The sequence below is a fragment of the Colias philodice genome, chromosome 9, assembly GCF_061535455.1.
Source record: "Colias philodice isolate Cphi_HAF_F1 chromosome 9, ilColPhil1 Martin Lab GWU primary, whole genome shotgun sequence".
NCBI lineage: Eukaryota > Metazoa > Arthropoda > Insecta > Lepidoptera > Pieridae > Colias > Colias philodice.
Genome location: NC_143094.1, coordinates 8476353 through 8499009, shown reverse-complemented (window position 1 = coordinate 8499009; position 22657 = coordinate 8476353). Strand labels below are relative to the sequence as shown.

Sequence of the window (22657 nt, the reverse complement as noted above, 5' to 3'; positions counted from 1 at the left end):
GAATTTATAAAATTGTTTTATCATTTTCAGTGGCTCGGTACTCTACTAATTAAGTGCTTTAGCTGAAGTTAAATTACAACTGTAGCTAGAGTTTTTGAAGATAGAATCTTCGTCTTTTATTAAAATTGAATATCCAGACAGAAAAGTTCAAACTTATTTTGAAAGAAACAACTCGAAATTCAACATGAATTTTACATTATAAGGGCGCTTGTGCACTACAAGTAATTTTACTGTCCGGCATTCCGATTTTTTACGGTCCGGTATGGCACGCCATTAATCTAAATGCTAGCTTGTCCACTATACGTAATTTTACTGTCCGACATTTCACTTTTCCCTATTCCGGATGGTTTTTTGTGTCTACGAGTCGCTGTACATATAATTGTTTTCGAATGCCCACTTGCTTGGATTTTACTCTTTTTACAGCATATGCCAATTGAAAGCAAGCTCTTGTTTTACTTCCTTTTAGCTGGCAATGTGATTTGAAAAGTCGGTATTGTTATTTTTATATACATTGACCTATAATTATTATCTAAGTAAGTGTTGGTAAGTTAAAGTTCAAGTGGGAATAGCTTTAGCTCCTCGTCACCGATTAAAATAAATAAGTGAAACACGCATTTTAAATCTCTTACGGAACTTTACTTTTTATAGAATAATATATCTTACGAAGTAATATAATATTTCATCTTCTATTTTTTACTCGTTTCTTGTAAAATGCAAAAAAAATATGATAGCATTCTACCGCCAAACTTCCTTGAACTGTACCGCACTGATCCGAGTAAAGACGGACAGGTGCACAAGCCAATTCATCGGATTTTTCATGCCAAACCGGACCGTAAAAAATCGGAATGCCGGACAGTAAAATTCCTTGTAGTGCACAAGCGCCCTAACGCTTCAAATATAGCGTTATTTCTTAACTTTGCTTTGGAGAATTTTATTAACACGATCGTGCAGCGCAAAAATTTTCAGACGCGAATTTCCACGAATTTAATCTGCTCCACTTATGACGGTATTTCGTATCCAGAACATGCTTCAAAAACAGCAGATAGTAATCCAGACTTTTCCTGTGGGATTATCAACATGAAATACTAAAGTTTGAAGTATCACACTAGAATCAAAGTTTGAGCTCCCTAGCTGCTGCGCTCGTTAACAAATACATACCCAACAATGGATACAATTTAATTGTTACCAACTACACTCAACGAAATATAGTTGAGTTACAATACATGGACATTTTTCTAAGCAACCTGAGTATAAGGGTAAATGCTCAACGGAACATTATGTGATAAGAGACGACCGCAAGGAGTCTCAAGTGACGCGATCATTGATGTCGCCGGATGTTGCGGAGACGCGTCACGGAACGTTGGCTACTTTTTTGTAAGTGATATTTTAAAAAGTAAAGAAAAATATATTTGAACATTGTATCACCCATACATGGCAAAATGTGATACTAAAAGAATATAAATCAAGAACATAAGAAATGGCGTGTATGTTGTAAATATAAATCTATAAGCCTAATAGATATCTACCAAATTGCAATATTTATAATGAAATTGTTTAATCGTGTTGTATGTGTTCATGAACTAAAAACTGCAAGGTAAACTAAAGGATGTGTATTACATAACAATTTTATAAATAATAAAACGTACTATTTTACGATATATTTAGTTACCTCGAAGTGAAATAAAACAAAGAAACCATTTCTCATCGTGAAGCTGTTGTAAGTTTTTTCGAATATTTTTTCCAATTTGACCCAAATTAAAAACTTCGATAAAGTATCTCATGAATCATGATTATGTAGTATTATAATATGAAAACTATATTTCAATTTTAGCTATAAAATAATTTATTTGGTCTCAATATATATCGGTGAAAGAGTTAATTTAAATGTGTTTGTAACTTCGAAGTAAAGCGGAAATCCAATCGGAAACTCAATTACAAACACATCGAGTGGTAGTAAAAACATTTTACGAAACTAATTAACTTTATATTGGCTTTTATGTTAACTATTTATCGATTTTTATACCTAACGACCATCATCAATAAAAGTATGTATCTATCTAGATTTAGAACATATATTTATAACGTAGGAAATATAATTTAGGAAAATGGCAGAAGCCAAGTTGTTAAAGATACAGTTATCTTGCTTGACCAAATCGTGATAGGTCAATCGTGAAAGTAAAGGACATTACACCATGGATTCCTTGCATAATATTACAGCATTTTAACAATCTCTTTATAGTAATTACTTACTCTTAACAATATAATAATACGACATAAGCTTTTATAAAAGATAAAATCCATGAATGCCTCATTTGATTAGACACGTTCCGAAATCTAATAATAAATTTATTTGATAATATTTTTATCTTACATATTTTTTGAAAAGATCAACGTTATGAATAGGAAATACCGCAATTCATAACAAATTGGCTCTATGATACATAATTGAGTAAATTGGCAAGCTTAATTCAGATTAAAACCGTCGCTCTTTCAGCCGTAATGAAAAGACATGACATAAATAGTATATTTATAGATACTACTGTGTATGTAGTAGTATAATATGTATGTTTTGATTAAAATGTACCTAATTACTGATGGATCAAAACTCATCCCGTATTTTATACTTATTGCATTTATTTTCATTACTGCACATTCTCTACATTATTCCAATTGCGTATAAAAACAAATATACAGACTATAATTTGTAATATAAACCACTCAAATTCCGATGACTAATAAATCTCTTTACATTCATTGAGTAAAGTATAAAGTACATACCAATGTACTTAAAAGCTACGGGATGGATAAGAAAATGTAATAGAAAGACTCGCTTTCTAACATTGCACCGATTTTCTAGTTCACAAAAACTTGCAAGACAAGCGATGATCCATCAAACAGTTCCACTTAAACGTCTGCTATGTGCAAATAGAGAAATGTAGTAGTACAGGGTCTCAGTATTGGAAGGGGGATCGGTCATTGAACCCATTAGCGATGGTACTCCTGGCCTAGATGGTACAACGACTTACGAGTACAACAATAAACGTCTTACCTCTTGGCTTCTATAAGTACAACCTTATTTTAGTACAAGAAAGCTTATAAAGCGCTTGAACAAAAGATCGATGGATTATTTAACAAACTAAAGGAAACCCGCTAAATTAACCACATTCACTCGAAATTTCTCAGAAGTTCAGTCCAAAGCTCCGACAGCCTCGTAATGACCAAGCTGAGAACTTAAAGGAATTAAAACTCAATACTGAATTCATAAGAAGTACTTGCCTTACAATTTTGCTTTTTAATTAGTCTATGAAAATTAAAGTTGCGAGTTGATATTATTATAGGTATGTATATAGTAGGTCCTTGGCAAGACAGATTTAAAAGCATTGCTCAGATAATTTGAATATTTTCGCGGAAAAATCTAATTTACATTTTAAGTAGCAAGCGTAAACGTAAACCTACGCCATAAATTTGGTCACATTTGGACCGATCTAAATGATAAATTTATTTACACATTTACGCTAAGTAATGGAAAACATAAGAATATGTCACGGTTTCAACTTTTGAACGGTTCAAAAACTAGAATGGCTTGGACAACATAACTTAAATATCAAAACAAGATCAGCGCTTCAAGTTATGTCAGTGCCCAGACACCACACCACTGCCTTCAGGGGAGGTTTTAGATACAATGCCACCAAGTGCTGGAATGATATACCACCACCATTAAAACAAATCAAATCAATTTCTAATTTTAGACTAAAATATAAAAAACACATTTTTGAAACATTACATTACTAAGCCTTGGTGAGCAGAGTATCTAAAAAAAAAAAAAAAAAAAAAAAAAAATTAATTTGAAACCTATTTATATTATTTTCTCTCTATTTTATTTTTATTTGTATCTACTTATATACATATTACATTATGTTATGTTCCTCTATTCTATAATTATAATTATAAGATAATATATGGTATATGCATGACACACCGTAATCTTTACCTAATTTAAATATATGTATATATATATATATATACATAAATATATAAGATGTATTTTATTTATTTAATTTTCTATTAGTTATGTACACAATTCAAAAACAGTGTACTGTCTACTCCATATGTCACAAGGGGTTGCTGAAAACCAGCGTTGTGTAAGGGCCCTGGCTCTTACACAACTATTTGCTGAGTCAGCCCCTTTTGTCAGCAACCGACGAGCCGCGCAGTATATTGATTTGGCCTTTTTTTTTTCTCCTTCTTTTTCTTTTGATGTTGAAAAAACTATATAATTTAAGGGTCTTGAGGTACTTAATTAGTTTTAATTTTTTTTTTTTTTTTTTTTTATGTATTTTGTTATATTGTGTGGCAGATTGTGTTGTTAAATGACAATAAATTTATTTCTTTCTTTCTTTCTTTCTTTCTTTCTTTATACGTTAATATTTTTCGTACGTGAATATTCTGTAAACTTTAGCTCTCCTAACATACATTTACGATGCTTTCAGGGTAAATAAAGCTGACACCGATCTTAAATATGGGTTTGTACATAAAGAAGGCTTATTGCAGTGTGATAAAAGTCACATTCGTATACAGAAATATTAGGTACACTTTAACTGACCTGCAACATGTAGGTTACATACTAGTATAGAGATAGACATATAAAATCTGTCTACAAGCTTTGTAGAACATTTTAATTCATAGTTTGATTTAAAAAGTATCTCTATTATCCTCTTTTCAATCTTTAATTAGTAAAGTGAAGAGTTTGCATCATCTTGATTAACATAAAATCAAAGCATAAAATATTTGGTACTTTTTCCAAATAATTGATTGGTCATTATAATCAGAATGAATGATGACCATTCATTCTGTTCTTATTCTATTATATGATAAGTATTGAGTATATAATTTGAAGAATGTGTATAAAGAAAGAATTACTCGTTATATAGTTTATACAATGTCATTTTCATCATACCAGCTTTGGGTAGTGCGCAAAAGTCTTATGAAAGCTGTCATAGGAGGAGCTCTTACCTTTTGAAGCTAGAAAGTGTAATGACAGGTCTCTAGCGACAGCGACACATTACCCTCAGAGGTAATAAGCTACTAGCTACAAGACTTCCAAGAAATCTAATTTGAGTGGAAACGTGTGAGGTAAAAGTTTTGAATTTTCCTTTGAAATTGAATGCAGCGTTGGGAGTGTGAACTGAAATTTTTATGGATTTGTCTCATATGAAAGACAAATATATGATTTATACTTTTACAGACATGACTATAAAAAGTGACATTTCGTAAACAGTGTAGCATATAAACATTTATTAGCACGTGACGAGCAAATAGACATTAAAATGTTACTAATTTACTATGTAGTTAAAAAGTAAAAACTGAATCACGAATTCAGATCAATGCATGCACCAATGTAATCATAATTGTCTATGATCAGAAAGCGTTTACTTTAACGTTTCTATAGCTGTTCTTTTAAATGTATTTCGCGTATAAAAATACTGAGTGTCTAGCGACTATATCGATATTAAAAATGAATCGTCGAGGTACAGACGAGTGACAAAAGCGCGTCCGTTCGCTTAATGAGGAAGTGCTCCAGTAAAACTATACAATTATAGTTATGCAACGTCACTCGCAAGCGAAAGCATGGAATCGCTTTCGAAGCCAACGCCGTAAAGCATGTATGCTGTAATCTTGAAGTCGGATCCATTTAATGAATATTTAACAACATAGTATTGAGCAATGAAAATTCATGAGTGCATATAAAGTGTAGTACCAGTCTGCAACAAACTGCTGTATAAAAACAAAATATGTTTCACGTAATAAATCTGAATATATCTTTACGACCACGTACCTAATATAATTTGAATACTATTAAACCGATATAGGACTATGTTAACCGTACATACCTTCTGGTTCTAGCGTTTAGTAGCATAATCAATTGCAAGTTCTTTGAATAAGGCAATTTAATCCCAACACCGTTATTTTATTATTCAGAAAAACATGGTACAAATAAACTACCTACAAGAGTAAACTATGGCTATTGCGAAATAAAGATATTACTTATAATATCAGCTCTGATACGATCTGCTGTCTGCGTTAAGTGTGACCGTATTCATTCGTTAACTATAATTCAGATTTAAATTGAACTGTATAACGTGCACGTGTAAGCACATAAATGAAATACCGGAACAATGTGTCCTCATCGAGCTAATATTATATAATATTAATTGCGGATTCAGCGGCGGAGGCGCGGGGGCGTTAAATTGAATGAGCCGCCATGGCCGCGCGTCGATATCCCACGCTTCACTGATCGTGGAACATCCTCCATACAACTGTTACAGGGCTTGGTAATCTCATCAAAAATACGCTGTTGCCGAAACATTCGAGACCCGAGTTTTTATACTTCTTTTATGGCCTTAGAGCCAGTTTTATTGTGCTGCTGGCTTTTAAGCTTCTTTCTTTGCATCCAATAGGTATATCAATATAGCCTATGGGTTATATAGGTTCAGTTGATAAGCAAGGAGAAGGGGTTTATATACGTTTACTTAATATATACATTAAAATTATTACATATCATTAAAATTTGACAGTTATGATAATATAATATTATGCACTAATAAACAGGTGGTTGCAAAATTATAGGTACCTACTGTAAAAGTAAAATGATTGGTCATATATTCTTATTGGTTTAATGATGCTGTTAATCATTTTTGTAACGGTAGCATTTCACCAATATTCATGTCAGTTTTAAGCACAGTTTTCTTAAATGATATTTTTACAAAAGCCGTAGGTAGTTATATCGCCTTTCAAAAATCTACTTTCAATCAGAATGACAAAGGTATTGTAGCTTGGATTAGATAAATAAAGATCGTGTAAAAACAACAAATACCATGAATGAACGTGAGAATCAATTATTGTTGAAAGACCATAAGGTCAATGTGAATACACAGATGGTCAGGGTAATACGATTTCGACTAACTGCCGTTAAGATACCCAGAACTAATTTTCTTCTAACATTACAAAGAACATAAACGTTAATTCTTTAATAAAGAATCGAATAAACGAAAGTATCGTCGCATACCTCGAACAAATACGTGTGAAAATAATGTTTGTAATAACAATACATTCTCGACTCACATAAACTCAATTGAGTTACATGGAATTTGTCGGTTCCTCGCCGTGCATGCAAAACGCCTATTGGATAGTGATGTGCCCAATAAAAGGTAAAAAGTGGCCCACTGACCACCAGCTAACGGTACAGAATAAGTTTATCTGACGATTTCACGTCGACATTGACGTCGTCGACTTCAAAGGTGTCTCACAAATCGCCTCTATGTCAAATGCATTACAGATTACTACACCATTCGACGAGGAAGAAGGATCATGAAAATCGATACTCAGTCAATTAGCCATCGATAGACTGACGCTAGTAACCTTAGCGGTATTACTTAAGCTAATATGGGTAATGTTTTTAAATTTATATAACATAAAAGTTAATTAACTACGTTATAAGTTAATTAGCTTATAACTTAATAAGGTTTTAGCGGCGCATGATAAAAAATTAATTTGAGCAGAAAATGCTGATGAGACGAGATGTTAATGAAAGTTTTATTTCTAGTCGCTACGTCCGTACAACTTTTATTCCATATTTGTTCTGCGCTCCATGTTGATGAATAAACATCCTTTGTCGTGAATTGCTGTAATTTCTCGTGAAATAAAAAGACGGTAAAACTATTCAGGAATTTGCTCTCTACGATGAGTGAGGGGCTAGACCCTGGACGAGGACGGTATATTATAATATGCAGATAATGGCCTTGTATGAAATACAATACGTTCATACCTATTATGTGTAACTTTTGTACATTTTTCTTGTTAGTACTTATATAAGGTAAATAAATATTTAAGAATATGAATATAATAATATGATATAATAAATATAAATATGAATATAATGAAATGAGTTAATTACCGAATACTGAAATAAAAGTGCATAGTAGAATTATTGAATTATTAACATTTTTAAATAAACATTTTATAACCAATTAATTTAATTGTTCTATTTATTTCATATCGTAATACTTTCTTTGCTCATAAAATAAAGCAATTCCAATGTTATTTCAAAACTTTTATGTTATTTTTATATGTATTCTTCATTTCAGTAGTTATAGTGTGGTTATAGACTAGACCCGATTAATCTTGGATGTTTAAGATGTCAGTGACTGAGACATAGCAAAGAAACAGGAGAGATATTGTAAATGAAAAGCTGCTGGCAGAAAACTTCCGATATCAAAGCAAAAGTCTTATAAATCCAAAGGGTTTTCTTTTGTTAAGTCGTAGCAATTTTCTGCTATATTTGCAATTTTATGAAAGCAACTAACAAACAATACGGTTGATATTAAAACATTTATAGATATAAGCTGTAATATATGATAAGGTAGTAATATAAAATCCATTTATAAACAATCAGGTCAATTTCCCGACTTTTTAATGTATTTACATTAAGATGAATTCACTAACATTTAAGCTCTATAACTAAAAATACAATAAATCGTAAAAATTCCACAACAATTATGCAAACCCTCGATATTATTAATCTCGAAAAACTCTCCATAACTTTATCTTAAACTCGATCAATCAAAAATATCTGCATAGCGAAATATAGACAAGGACGTTTAGTATGTAAACTGTCTCTTTCATCAAGGAAGCTGATAAACAATATTTGAGATGACAGCGATATATTATCACGGCCTTGCTGGAGTGCGATAACGATATCTTAGAATTTGAGCATGATTCGTAATCAGTAAAGAATAATTAAATAAAGGATTATGAAGAATTATAATATAGAAGAACACGTGGTAGAAGAAACAAATGAAAATCGTGAAATCATTAACTTTAATAATATGTCGACTGGTAACTTTTCTTCTAGTATAAATGAAGCATCTGCATAAGGTATGTATGATCATTAATGTAACAAAACGTCCTTATCGTAGTAAGATTACGGCAGATGATAGCAAAACCAAATTATAAAGTAACAACAACCCACATACGCATATTTCCACACTGCATTTCTGATTTCCTTAAAATGTTAGGACCAACAATAAAGAAGCGTTAGTACTTAGTAGGCAAAGATAGGAACTGTGATAGTTGGAGCGTTGTCAGAGCAGAAAGTATGTCAGTGGGCCTACAGCCTACAGTGGCTCACAAATGACTTTAATGCCTTATTCATACGTTGAACACGTATATAACACATGCAGGAATTTACATTTACACCGTACTAGTGTATTGTTTTGGTAATGTTCTTACCACAGTCCCGATTTCAGAAACGGGACAGCTTTGTATCATGAACGTAAGGGTACTTGTATGTGTACCATAGTTACAATTACAATCTAAGTAGTGAGTCAATTTTTAATATATAGGTAGTTATAAAAATATACATTTATTACTAAAAATATGAAAGGAACTTATATTCATTTATTATTTAAGAATAATTAAGAATACAAAGCCATTTAGCCGTTTAAAATGTTCTATAAATTAAATTACAAAAACTCCCTTTATTCATAAAATTCAAGCTAAAACCTCTAGATGACCTAGATGCGGAATAAATCCGAGTATATTTTTTATTAAATAGATATTAAATCCGCAATCTACAGATAATATTCAAGCGAATGTAGGTTAGTACTCCAACTGATGCTTTCAATTAAAATAATAAAAAATGTGAAAAAACAAATTCTGTGTTCAGGAAACAATGGAACAGAATATGTAGTGGACACTTCTAAATAGCAAAATTGGTAAATATTTTGAAAGCCTTTTTCACATTGAATACGTAGGTTGTATCACAAGTGTAACGTGATTGAAATAATTATATTAATATAATATAACTTTCTCCTAGCCGAAGCACCAATCAGTTTGTATAAAATCGACAACTCACGTGAAACTTCTCTTATATTTTGCCGAGTCACGAATTATGCAATTTACTCAATCGAAATAAACAATTGTTAGATAAGCAGTTACATTAAAAATACGTAATTCCTTCGGACGCTGACCTTTTTATATTTCTTGTTCTTCAATCGAGCTTGTTGAGTGAACAAGAAAATTAATATTAAACTACGAACAAAACGAATGCAAGCGGCATACGAGAACTTTATAATCGTCGTTGCTGGTCGACCTCAGTGACCCCGGTGCAATTCAAGGAAGAATCCAATAAAAGCTCACTGAATACTGACAAATAGATCGAGTCATTGTATCACGAGTTGCATTTATAAAAGTACTTTTACTAAGACTTTCCTTATAAACTTACCTATTTATTAAATAGGCAAATTATAACCATTTCAAGTAGGGATCTCATAAATTGTCTAAAACAAAATTTCAATTCGTTGTCAAGGCAAACAAAACCAATACTCAAATGCACGTATAACAAATGACAATGTGAGTAATAAATAGCATGTAAATTTAAAAAATCTATTACTTAGCGCCTATATTATTCTTTTGTAACTCCACTTTACTCCAATATTCATTTTGTATTCATAAACAGCAGAATTATAAATTTACACAAAAAGCCCCCAGAAGCACTCACTTGGTTAGCTAACGGAGATCAAGGGTCAGGCGTAATTACGTTTTCCGAGGGAGAATATTATGTTTCTAAATTGGTACAAAATAATAGGACTTTTACAAGCAGTCGTTAACCAACAATGCTTTGATAAACTAATCGTTTGTTGGAATAACTAATTAGATACACTCGTTAATATAGAACAATGACTTCTATAGAGATCGTAAAACTAAAATTTCTCTTTTGTCTCAACTGTGCTATAATTGATTAATGAAAAATATTATTGTACACTCAAGAGCATGTTCTATTTACGTTTCTAGTTACTACTAGTGAATCCGTATAAGTTTAATTATTTATTAGTAATTAGTTTTGCAGACGACAGCTAAGCAATCATTAGTTTAGTTGTCAAACGCTTGATACAATCAAGTTATTTACTAATTAACGCGGAATGTTTTACTCACAGAACTACTAACTACATGTCCTCCGGGACATGTAACGGGAGAAACTTCGTGTGTTACTTAATTGCAGCAAATTGCTACTAAAACTGCTACACAGGAACGTTAACAAAATATGCATGGATATTATAGTGAGACATACGATTGCAGCGGTGCGAGAGTTGTCGTTTGCTCCAGTTTTTAGATTTCAAAAAATGCGCCACATATATTTTAATCTCTTCTCGTCATTTGTGGAATGTAAAATTTACAAACAGAGCACTCATTTTTTTCTCATAAATTTAATGAATGCTGTAATTAAAGTTTCGTGAACGTTTCGTTTTAGTTCATATTTAAGAAGAGATATTTAGTATAAAAATTATTTTTGATATTGTGGTTACGCAGAAATGACAGGCAATTTGTAATAAAGCCTGTGGCGATTTCTATGCTTTGAAAGCTTTGCGCAAGTGTTCGGTGTAGCATGTCATCAAATCATCGCCTAGAATGCCTGCGTGCCTAGTGTAGCGCCTGACCTTTAGTCTTGTCCGACAATTGGCCAACAAACATGCTATTTACCAAAGGTACATCACATTCTGCTTATCGTAAATCGCCGAATAACATTATTTAAGTTATTGCTTTAATGAAGTGTTATGAAACTTTCTCTCGGAGTCCGGAGCCTCACAAATGATGCAACGCAATTGAATTGAAATAACCGCCTAATCGATTAAATAGGTTTCACAAATCAGTAGATTTATATTTATTATAATCTCTTCACTAAAATTGTAGGTGTAAATTTGAATTCAATTTTGGTTAATACATGTCACGAGTTTTAGGTCGATAGTCGCAAAATGCTACATTAAAGTTTTCGCAACACTTGTTTGTATACAAACTTAAAATAGATAATACGAAACTAAAATGATACATGTAAATTTGAGGTTACTCAACAACTTCAGTCATAGAGCGGTAACTGCATTCTTCTACCACCTGACCACCTTGAATGTACCTCGACTAAACCACTGCTGCATTGTCAAATTGATAATTTATACGACTTGCATTATCGCACTTAAAATATTACCGCGTAATTACGTGATATGAGTAATTGGATTTAATCCTGTTTTTCCACATTTTTTAACAAAATTGATTAGAAATTTCTTAGAAATTTATCGGGTTCTTTATTACGTTATTTTTACTCATATAAACAACAAGCATGAGCACTGAAATGCGCCTTAATAGCAAAATTCACTTCATAATTGTGCACTTGTATACATAATTAACAATTCCGTGGGGTCGGGACCCTCACGAGCCCTCTTCATTATACAAAACTCCGCCGTTCTGGCTTAGAACAACAAGACACCCTGTGCAAACATATCCTACATTACCGAGGATAATACGTTCATTCTCGCGTATGATTATACATTTGAATATTATAAAAATATCAAAGTTATTCTAGAGGATCATTCCAAAATAGAAAGACCAAGAGACTCGACCTATTAGCAAACCAAAACGATGGCTTTAAAATTAATTATTGACGATTCATACAAGCTTGAATATTTCTCTATAATAAACAGAAATGGAGAGCGAGTCTATAGCACATTTATATATGCGTTTTACAATTTACTTATTTATTATGATATACTCACCGGTGTTTATGGTCTTCGATTAGAAATGTCAGGTATTTTCCAATAAATGGAATGTATATTTTAAACGGAACTGAGGATCTCATTGAAAACAATTGATTAAGTACGTAGCTTGAGAAAACATAAGACTTACAATGCAGACAACACTAAACTGAGCAAACAATGAATTAATCACAAAATATACATATTTTTACATTTTACATGTGCATGAATAATGCTTACGACTTATAGTTTCAAGTTAAATAATGTTGCAATTTTAAAAAACCGTTATGCTTGCATTCCTTTACAAAACGTCATTACGCAATCAAAAAGTAATATCCATATTTAATTGAGCCTGCGAGCTGCAGTGCTTTTATGTTTTGTATAAAAAGCCTCCTGCAAAATAAACCTAGCTATATAAATATAATAAAAATCCTTCAGAAATATGACGGAAATAAGTATTGCATGACTACATATGACGGAAATAAATACGCAGTGTGGCGGACTATGTACCGGTCTACTCGTTAAAGCCGTCATTACGGTGAACAACGGAAATTCGGAATATCTCTATTTAAATAGGCTTAAATGCTGTGGACAATACATTTAACCTTCATGGTAACGCACTGAAAGGAATATTCATGGAAGCATTTGAAAAAAACATATGGTATAGAAGCTATGCCGAGCTTCTAAAATTGATATTATCATGAAGGTCAAATAAATGGTAAACAAAGAATTGAGAAAAAATGATAATAAATCAATTAAGATTTGAATAACCAACCAACACTGTCCATTCTCTTAAACTTGTCACATTTAGAATATTCATACATATTTAGTTGAAGTCCTGGCTAACAAACTGACCTTTATCCAATAGATTTCTGCACCTCTCTGCCTGCACTCAATCATTTAGTTTAGAATTAGTAATAGAATTAATTGCAGTCTAATTTAACCTTTGAATGTCGTTCAATGCAAGCTACTGTCTATTCCGCATTCCCCACGAGATTTATTTAATGCACAATCAATATTACTGAGTCCTTTGCAATAATGTGGTTGTACATTACATGGAACTTGTCTTAGATAATTCTTTTAATGATAAGAAGTTTTATGGTCTCGTTCTTGGTATATGTTCTCATTTGTTGTCAAGTAATTTGCCTTAGTTAGTGCTAGTAACTAGTTATATTGCAAGCCGCTAGGTGTTGTGTTTAGAATACAATAAATAACAAATTTAATTTCACCTTTCCTACGAATATTATAAACAGGAAATTTGTAAGAAAGTAAGAATGTTTGTTAACTACTCTTCCACACAAAAACTTCTCGTATCAGTATGAAATTTGATAAACAGATAGATTATTTGTCTGGATTAACACAAAGGCTAAGGGCTTCCAGCTTGTTAAGAGAAATTAACAAAAAACTTATTAGCTCTAAGCCTCTAAGTAACTAATCTTGTATATTCATAGAAACGAATTTATTTACAAAAATTAATTAACATGTCAATAATTATGATGATCATAATTTTGTAAACTAAGCTCTGAGTACAAGAACTCTACAAAGTCCAACAACAAAATTCTACCATCTCTACATCTAGAAAAACTGTCATGTCATGAACGTAAAAACTAGGGTAAAAAAGGTAACGTAAAAAAGCTGTGACAATATCTGTACATTCATGTTTACAAATTTACATACATTTCCCTATTTTATCACACCTTGAAACTGCGCTTCCATTGCGAAGTGATTTTATGAACTAGATCCGAACATCGTGACACGATGTGTTTCAATTAAGGCCACTTTGTGCAAATAACTGATCATTTTCGCACTCAATATTCATAATTGACACCGTATACATCGTGTTTAACCTTTAACTGTAAAGTTTAGTGACCAACATGACCAGCAATCTATAGGGAAAACAGTTTTTGATCTCAAATGCCTGTGTTTATTTTTATAAGACGTGACAGTTACCGGAAAGGCTAGTTTGGTAGGATGTGTTATATTTATATCAACACTAGAAAGTAAAAAATAATAATATCCACTCTCTGAACAGGAAATTTATCCCCTTTCTTTCCCTGTTTTACATATTAATTGATAATTAAATTCACAATAAATGTAAATTTTATTGCTTGTTTGTATTTCGAAAGCTTTGATTAGGACTACACGACTATGGTGCGATATGTTAAATGTTTACATAGCTTCTTTCTGGTCTTAAATTAATTTGTTTTAATTCCTAGTAATGAAATTACTAAGGTCTTTTTCTAAATACTTCGTCTAGTATTATTTATTTTTTATGAACAATATAACTAGGTCTTTTTGTATACAATTTACAAATAATTTTTGTTTTATATAATGTTAATCATTGTATGTTATTTGTATTATATAATAATAATGTTATTTCTAAGTGATCATGCAGGCTCCATAATTACTATTATATTTTATCAACTCAATCTACGTTCTAAGGTACCTACACCTGTGGGTAATTAACAACAGCTAGTAGGTACACTACACAGTGCTTTGTATGATTTCTATGCCTTAATTTGCATATAGATAGTATACTATTAGATTTTAATCTAATCCAAGGTTGTTAACTATTAACAACTATAGATAAGGTTTTTAAATAAATTAAATGTAGTAAAAAAGAATAGTGGCTCTACCGCAGATGAGACAACTATATATCGTTTCGTAGTATTGATGTATATATATAGTATAGTACTCATAATATACAGTATACAGTATGAGTTTTAAATTTTGAATTTTGACAAAATGAATATTTCTTCAGAATTTATATTCAGAGACGTAAGCAGCCGCCAGAAACTTTGCAAAATCACTAAGGCAGTGTTATGATATTATGTCATAATTTAAACTATCACTAAACAAGGTGTTATCGAAAACACTAGGTAGGCATATACACCCGTATTTTATCAGTAACACAACATGTAACAGCAGTGTTGAAACTAAACAGTAATTGATGTTTTCACAGTCAACGGAGTTTTCCGCCAAACAATGTTTCATGTTTCCAAACACGTCACACAACTTTGTCCATTGATAATAATATCCTTAATTTATGACTATTTAAAACAAGCTCCGTAAGATAATTATTATTAATAATAAGATTATAGTGAGAATAAAAAAAATAAAAGGTGATAAATATTATGTAGAGTTGCCATAGAAACGGAGAATTCCTAGTTTTAATTAACGTTCAATAAAATATGAACGAGCTTAAGTGCCTTAATAAAACCTTAGACAATACAATGAGAATGTACTAAATTTTCAATGTACTCATTATTTGTGATAGACAATAATAAATAAACTTGATATTTATTGGTTGCTTTTCCAATTAAGGCGCAATACGATACGCGAAGCTACTATTGTATGCGTTCATCAGAACATAACAAATAATAACAATTATAATTATATAACATTCCGCATTAGTGTGTAGTGGTAGTGTACATAGCATAATTAGAATTGATGATAAAAAGAATGATGTCATTTTGTTATACTTACCTTTGAAATCCCTAAAGTAAACGCCCCATTGCTGTTATTAAAAAGATGCGTCATTTTGTGTTTATTAAAGTTTAAACGTACATAAAATGTCCATGAAAAAGTTTTAATAGGCTTATTCAAAACAGATTATAATTAAATTAAGTTTGGAATAATGTTTATGTGGAGCGAAATTACATATCCTAAATAGGTATAGGTAGATAAAATAAATACATACTGTTTTACTTGATATCTCTGACGCATCGTAGCTTATACAAGACCTGGATTCATAAATCACAAGACGCCTCCTTATCATGCAAAACCACTGAACATCGGCACTGCGTCGTTTATATTCAAATCGAGGTGTTGCCGCGTCGCGGTAGATGTTTATTATAAAAGATAAGAGAATATCATATTAGGGATGTTTTAATTAAGTTTCGCGCCAAAACGTGTGACAGTTTGTCGGTTGGGCGCTCGACTGGGACTGTGGAGTGGCGTCGCCTGCGCACCTCGACAAACCAACGTGTATGAAACACCGCAGCGTGCAATCAATTTATGCAAATTACGGGATGGACTGGACACGAATAAATAGGCTAAGTCCAGGAATACGCCTGTCGCATAAAAATAAATTTCAAGGATTACGCCAGCTGCAGGATATAAGGTTTCTGAGTGATTCACTATTCATTACTAGCATGTAGATAGGTACATAGTTAAATTGATTGGGTTTGAAAATAGAGTTTTGTTTTTGTAAAAAAATGTGCTTTAGTTATTTATGATCGTATATAATTATATTTACGCTACAAACAAAAGCCCTCACTCAAAATAAACAATCTACACAATACTAAAAAAAAGCTATAGCTTACTATAAATATTTTTTTTTTCTTTTCATCTAGTTTATACGAAGTGTAAAAATAAACTCTTGTCGAATCTCAAAATATTTTTTGTTATTTTTAATGATATGTTAACTTGTTCTATTTATAGTACATAATTAAAATTTTTTGCAGTATTAACATTTTTAGGGTAAACTTCGCGATACTCAATGTCTAGACAGAATTTTAAATTTCATCACTTTCTCGCTAAACCTTGTTTCGATATAATCGATCCGATCTGCCGGCCAATATCATTTCATAAGTCAAAATTGAAAGTACCGCTTCGCTCGGGTTCGGAAGGTAGTATGTACTACACGGACCACAGACTACAGGTTGTGAAGCAGGTAGTAAGAGCAATCGCTCCAAAATGCTCCAAACTAGAGCACTGTCACAATCCATCGATTTGTAATTGGGCGGCCGACGCGGTCCGTTGGCTCTGTTAAGAGTTTATTGCCTCGCTCACCCAATATTTCTTCCAAGTTCGTGAGTTACGTATTTAGTGTAATGAGCGAACATAAACATTTTAAACGTTGACTTGATTTAAATCGTTGGAGACTACAAATAACAAGTGATCGGATGTAATTATGACTTAGACGGTAGAGCTATGCAAGCTTCCAGGAAGTTAGTACTTATAGTCAGACAGTCAGTTAAATTTACCATGTAGTACCTACTGCAGATGATGAACTTATTTGAATTCATAAGTTTTAATTATAATGTAGCAAAAATATCAAGTTATGTAAGGAATTGTTAAAATTAAAGCCTCGGCTGTCAAATCATCACAAACAGCTATTCCCGTCTCTCCAATTTCTTTGATCAGTTGCTGACGTGTACTTCCCAGTGATCAGATTACCCACTTCAAACATTTGCATTTTTTATTCCATTGTAACGTTGTATAATGATCCTATCATGTCTCAACATAAATTCCTATTTATTATTTTCTATGGAAACATAATGTCAGTTCACGTTTCAATAATATATTTCTCGGTACATTTGAGTCATTTATAGTGAAAGTAAATAGACGTGAGACGCCATGAAATTACATCTGGTTATCAGACATGGAAAGCTGGTAATAAGGAACGAATTACCGGCTTTATCTTCAGGTTACTCACCCACAATTATTGTTTAGACTTTAGAAAATACTTCCAACGAGGTACATTTAAATTATTTAAATGGTCGGGTTGTTGACTTGTTAACGTAATTGAATGTCAAAAATGTAGTGGATAAGCCGTGAAACTTGTCAGGCGTTAAATGCCTACACAACAAACTTAACGAATTACTTGTTAATTATAAAGTTCATTGCATATAAACATACTAGCTGCTCCCTGCGGTTTCACCCGCGTGGCTCCACTCCTGTTGGTCGTAGCGTGATGATTTATAGCCTGCCTTCCTCGATAAATGGGCTATCAAATACCGAAAGAATTTTTCAAATCGGACCAGTAGTTCCTGAGATTAGCGCGTTCAAACAAACAAACAAACAAACTCTTCAGCTTTCTTACGCAATCTAGGATTAATGTAGCTTCAAAAATAACCTTCACTGATTTAAGTAGCTTTAAGATACGTAGAGATTTTATTGCGGAAACGGTAATAAAAAACTTTCACAGCTTCTTCTTCGTCACTGTCGGTTATATTTGAACCGGGTGTAAATATTAACAGGTGGAGCGAAATCCTTTGTTTTTAGCCAAAACCCGTATCAATATAATTTTCCGCCTGTCCGAATGTTTCAGACGCTGATGTTTATTTCAATATGTTTTCATACATTCTATGGTTTCAGTATACTGTATATGTTGTTGGTATCTTTAATATATGTATATTGTAAGATTTTATTACCAACGTGAAATTATTTTCATACTATAAAAGCTGAAGAACATTTATAATAAGACGTTATGATAACGATGCAAATAACGGAAATATCATATCTATGTAAATTTAACTGTCAATTTTGTGGAAAAACCGGTTGTTTTTATGCAGTTTTATCTTAACGGAATATTGTGTTTTATAATATGGTTGGTAGAATTGGTGTTGATATTGAGAAGTTATTTATTTAAATGTAAATCAACATAGGTGAGTTAACATAATTTTTTCACCTCATTATTACGAAATTTAGAATAAAAGCTCCTATAAAAATTTAGCTTATTCTCATCTTAAATATCACTATTTATGAAATTCACTAAACTTAGGAACTTTAAAGATAAAATTTTGCATTATTGTTATCATTTTACGATGTAGAGTCAAATGCTCTATTTTTTTGCCTATTCCCTAAAAGTCCAAAATAAGTGGAAATATACAAACTATGTACTGTGAATTAAACTGTAAGATTACACATAGCTCCATAGACAATGTAAATAGGTACAATAAATGCCTTACAGAGAGATTAGAGAAGGGTCTGGAGTAACGAAGGATGCCTGTCTTGGATCTTAATAGGTTTAAGTGAATAAATGGATATGTAGCTATATATTGTTTAGATATATGAGTATGTGAGTAGTATGCACATCTATGTTTGAAACTTGAAAGTAATGTTTCAAACAAAGAAAAATGTAAATAGTAGATTTCACTTCGATCAATTAAACTGTTAAAAATAAACATTTCCAAAAATTACTTGATATTATTTATTACTTTCAACGAGAGGGTTTTATCCAACAACAGGGTTATTGTTTTGTTTACTCAGATATAAGGTACTATTTTCCGACTCTTAACAATAATTTTCTCTTAACTGTTAATAATCACTTTTAAGTATTACAGCGATGTTATAACACTTATTAAAATTCATGAGATTAAGAGCGATATAAACACATTTGTTCCCAAAAAGAATCTTATTAACATAATAGTGAATGATATTTCACGTTAATTGTATTCTTTAAAAGTTACATAATTTGTTGCGAAATGTTGTAATATTATTATGAATGGATCTTGACCAAGTAGGATTTAATGTAGAGCCAATAAATTATTGAATTTGTCAAAATAGTTAATTATAGATTGCACTATACAGGTAGAAGGCCATCAGGCTTACTGTTTCCTCCTCTCGCTGAGGGAATAAAAAAATTACTGTTAAATGTCATAATACAATGCAGTAAACAACATCTTAAAATGTATCACAGGAGCTCTATATATTTGAAATACGATTCAAAATAATTGTGAATAAGGATTTAGACAATTCAAAATAATTAAGAACAAGTAAATATTGAATTTGGTCGCTCGAAATAAATTTGTAAAATTGAAAAACTCAAAAGTTATTACATAAGGCGCGGGACATATACAAGCGGCGCGGCGCGCATCGGGCGCACCGCGGGCGCGCCAGCCGGCGCGCCGCGGGCGCGCCAGCCGGCGCGCCTCGGGCGCGCTGCCGGCGCGCCTCGGGCGCGCTGCCGGCGCGCATCGGGCGCGCTGTTGGCGTCCGAAAATGATATTTATATAGAGTGGTTAAATGCATTTTCTTCATGCATAATTTAGTAAAATTATGTTTTTTGTGCTAAAAGAGATTTGAAAGTAACGTTAATTTGAAAGTAACGATTTTGTTTTGATAATTCCTTGTTAGTAAATAGCGAGGATAACCCCACGATTGCAAATATATCTTTGTTGGAAATGTTGGAATTTACTTGGAAAATTTTATAGTACTTTTAAAGTAATTTTAAAGTAGTACTGGTGTAATGATGGAAGAAAAGAAGGTTAAAATAACACAAAATTTATATTGTACTAGCGGTCCGCCCCGGCTTCGCCCGTGGTACATATTTCGCAATAAAAGGTAGCCTATGTTCTTTCTCAGGGTCTAAAGATTATCTGTGCCAAATTTCATCAAAATCGGTCCAGTACCTAGTTTATGCGTGAAAACCATACATACATACATACATACATACATACATACAAACCTTTCCTCTTTATAATATTAGTACCTATAGATAAAATATGGTTTTCAAACACAGGTTTACATTTAAACCATATAAATCTTATCATTAAAATCTCAGTTCAAAAGTATTTACAGTACTGATCATTCCACAATATTATTACAATTACAAATAAATAAAAAACACAATCAAAATCAGGATTATCTTTATTTCTGACATTGTAAATACATGGGAACTTTCATTATGCTCTTCTTCATTTTCACTTTCCCTACTGCCATCACCTGTGTAAATCATTTCATCGATTAATTCAATTCACCTTTAAAAACAAAACGAAGAAGGGTATGTAATAGCAGCTCTATATAATTCCACACAGAGAGAACACATTTTTGACTGACAGGCTACCGTCTCCTACCACCCGATTTGTTTTTGATTGTGTATGACCGTGAATTGACCTCTATTTGGATGCGATGGGGGAAGCGCGCCTGCGGTACGCCTGCGGTACGCCCGCGGCGCAACCGTGGCGTGCCGCCTCGTCGCCTTTCCAAAATTCTTTCATACAAAATGTATAAGAAGGACGTGGTGCAAAACAGATTCAAGAGGTGCGCTTATGGCACGCCCGCGCCCGCGCCGCTTGTGTTTGACCCGCGCCTAAAATTGCTTTCACAATTGCGCCGCTGCAGCTGGAGGCCTACTACCTACATGGGAAAAAGTTCGTACTCCACTTTCCGGTACCTACATCGCTGCTAATTAATTTTGTCGCGAAGCAAACTATTCATATCAAATGTAATGCTATATACCAGGGTCGCGGCAGTCTCGTGTGCCTCTCATATGTTCAGTAATAAACGGCATCAATTTCATCCCATTTCCTGGGCTCCCAGTACGAGAGCGACCCACTGCGAATTATTAGATTAAATCAAACACTTGGAGGTCGAATGGACCCGCATTGCCTTTGGTCGCGACGTCCCCTAATTGATCGATTAATGTCATGTAGTTATGTATAATTATCTCTAATAGATAAGTAATTATGACTAAGCTAACGTTCCAGAAAATCGTTATTTTAAGTCTATCGTAATTAATCGTGAATCGTAATTAAGGGTAGTTAGCAATATAATAATTGTAGGCAAAATTATCAGAATTAATAGTACCTATGTAGTAGTTACTCAAGTAAAAGTTTGTCAATGGAATCGTTACACGTGTAAAAACCTTCACGTAATTTATATAATATGTGTAGCTACTTTAAATTAATTATTTTATTTTCAAGCATTTAATATTAGCAATTTATTCCAACCAAATCTCTAGATTAAGTTGTTGCCTAATTTCCAACTGTCCAAATAAATTACCTCAAATTGCGTTTCCTCTTATACATGTATAATTATGAAACGTTATTTTTGTCGGCTAATAGTACTCAGGAAAAGTAAGCATCTATAGAAATAATTAAGACTATTCTGGTATCATATAAATTTTTCATAAATAAATAAATATTTTTCACTCTTTTTATTTAGTTTATAAAGTATTAAACATATAACTTACGGTAGATTTTTTCTTGCCATTATGCTGTATATACTCTTTACAACACACACAAAAGTTTATTACAACTTATCCAAAAAAAACTACAAACACAGAACTGTTCGAAAAGTAAAAGTTCGAAAATATAAATTGGCGGCAATCTATCACATGAGCATGTTTCCCGCCGCGGTCGTGTCACAACTCACAACTCCGAGATTTCGACTCGGTTCCGACGCGATGTACGCCCTACTTCAACTTATTAAAACAAGTACGATGTGTGACAGGGACAGCGATATGTCTTGTTGTTCCAAATTTTTTGATAAATAAAATTTAAGAAGTTAAAGGCAACAAGTAATTAGATACATATACATATAGGCTTTGTTAACACCTGAACAAATGA

At 32.4% G+C, this 22657-nt stretch overlaps 1 protein-coding gene across 4 annotated transcripts in view; it reads right to left on the bottom strand.

Moving 5' to 3' along the window:
- LOC149485986 (plasma membrane ascorbate-dependent reductase CYBRD1-like) overlaps positions 1-22657 on the bottom strand; it is a 47106-nt gene that overhangs the window by 13640 nt on the left and 10809 nt on the right. Inside the window, exon 1 of one of the 4 annotated variants that reach the window (XM_089698657.1) lies at positions 22282-22499. The exons of 2 other annotated variants lie outside the window; for them this stretch is intronic. In XM_089698657.1, coding sequence (XP_089554783.1) covers positions 22282-22301 — 20 coding nt within the window. In that variant the 5' untranslated portion in view covers positions 22302-22499. Of the gene's footprint in view, positions 1-16281; positions 16540-22281; positions 22500-22657 lie in introns of those variants that run through there. One more of the 4 variants, XM_089698656.1, reaches the window with a different exon arrangement.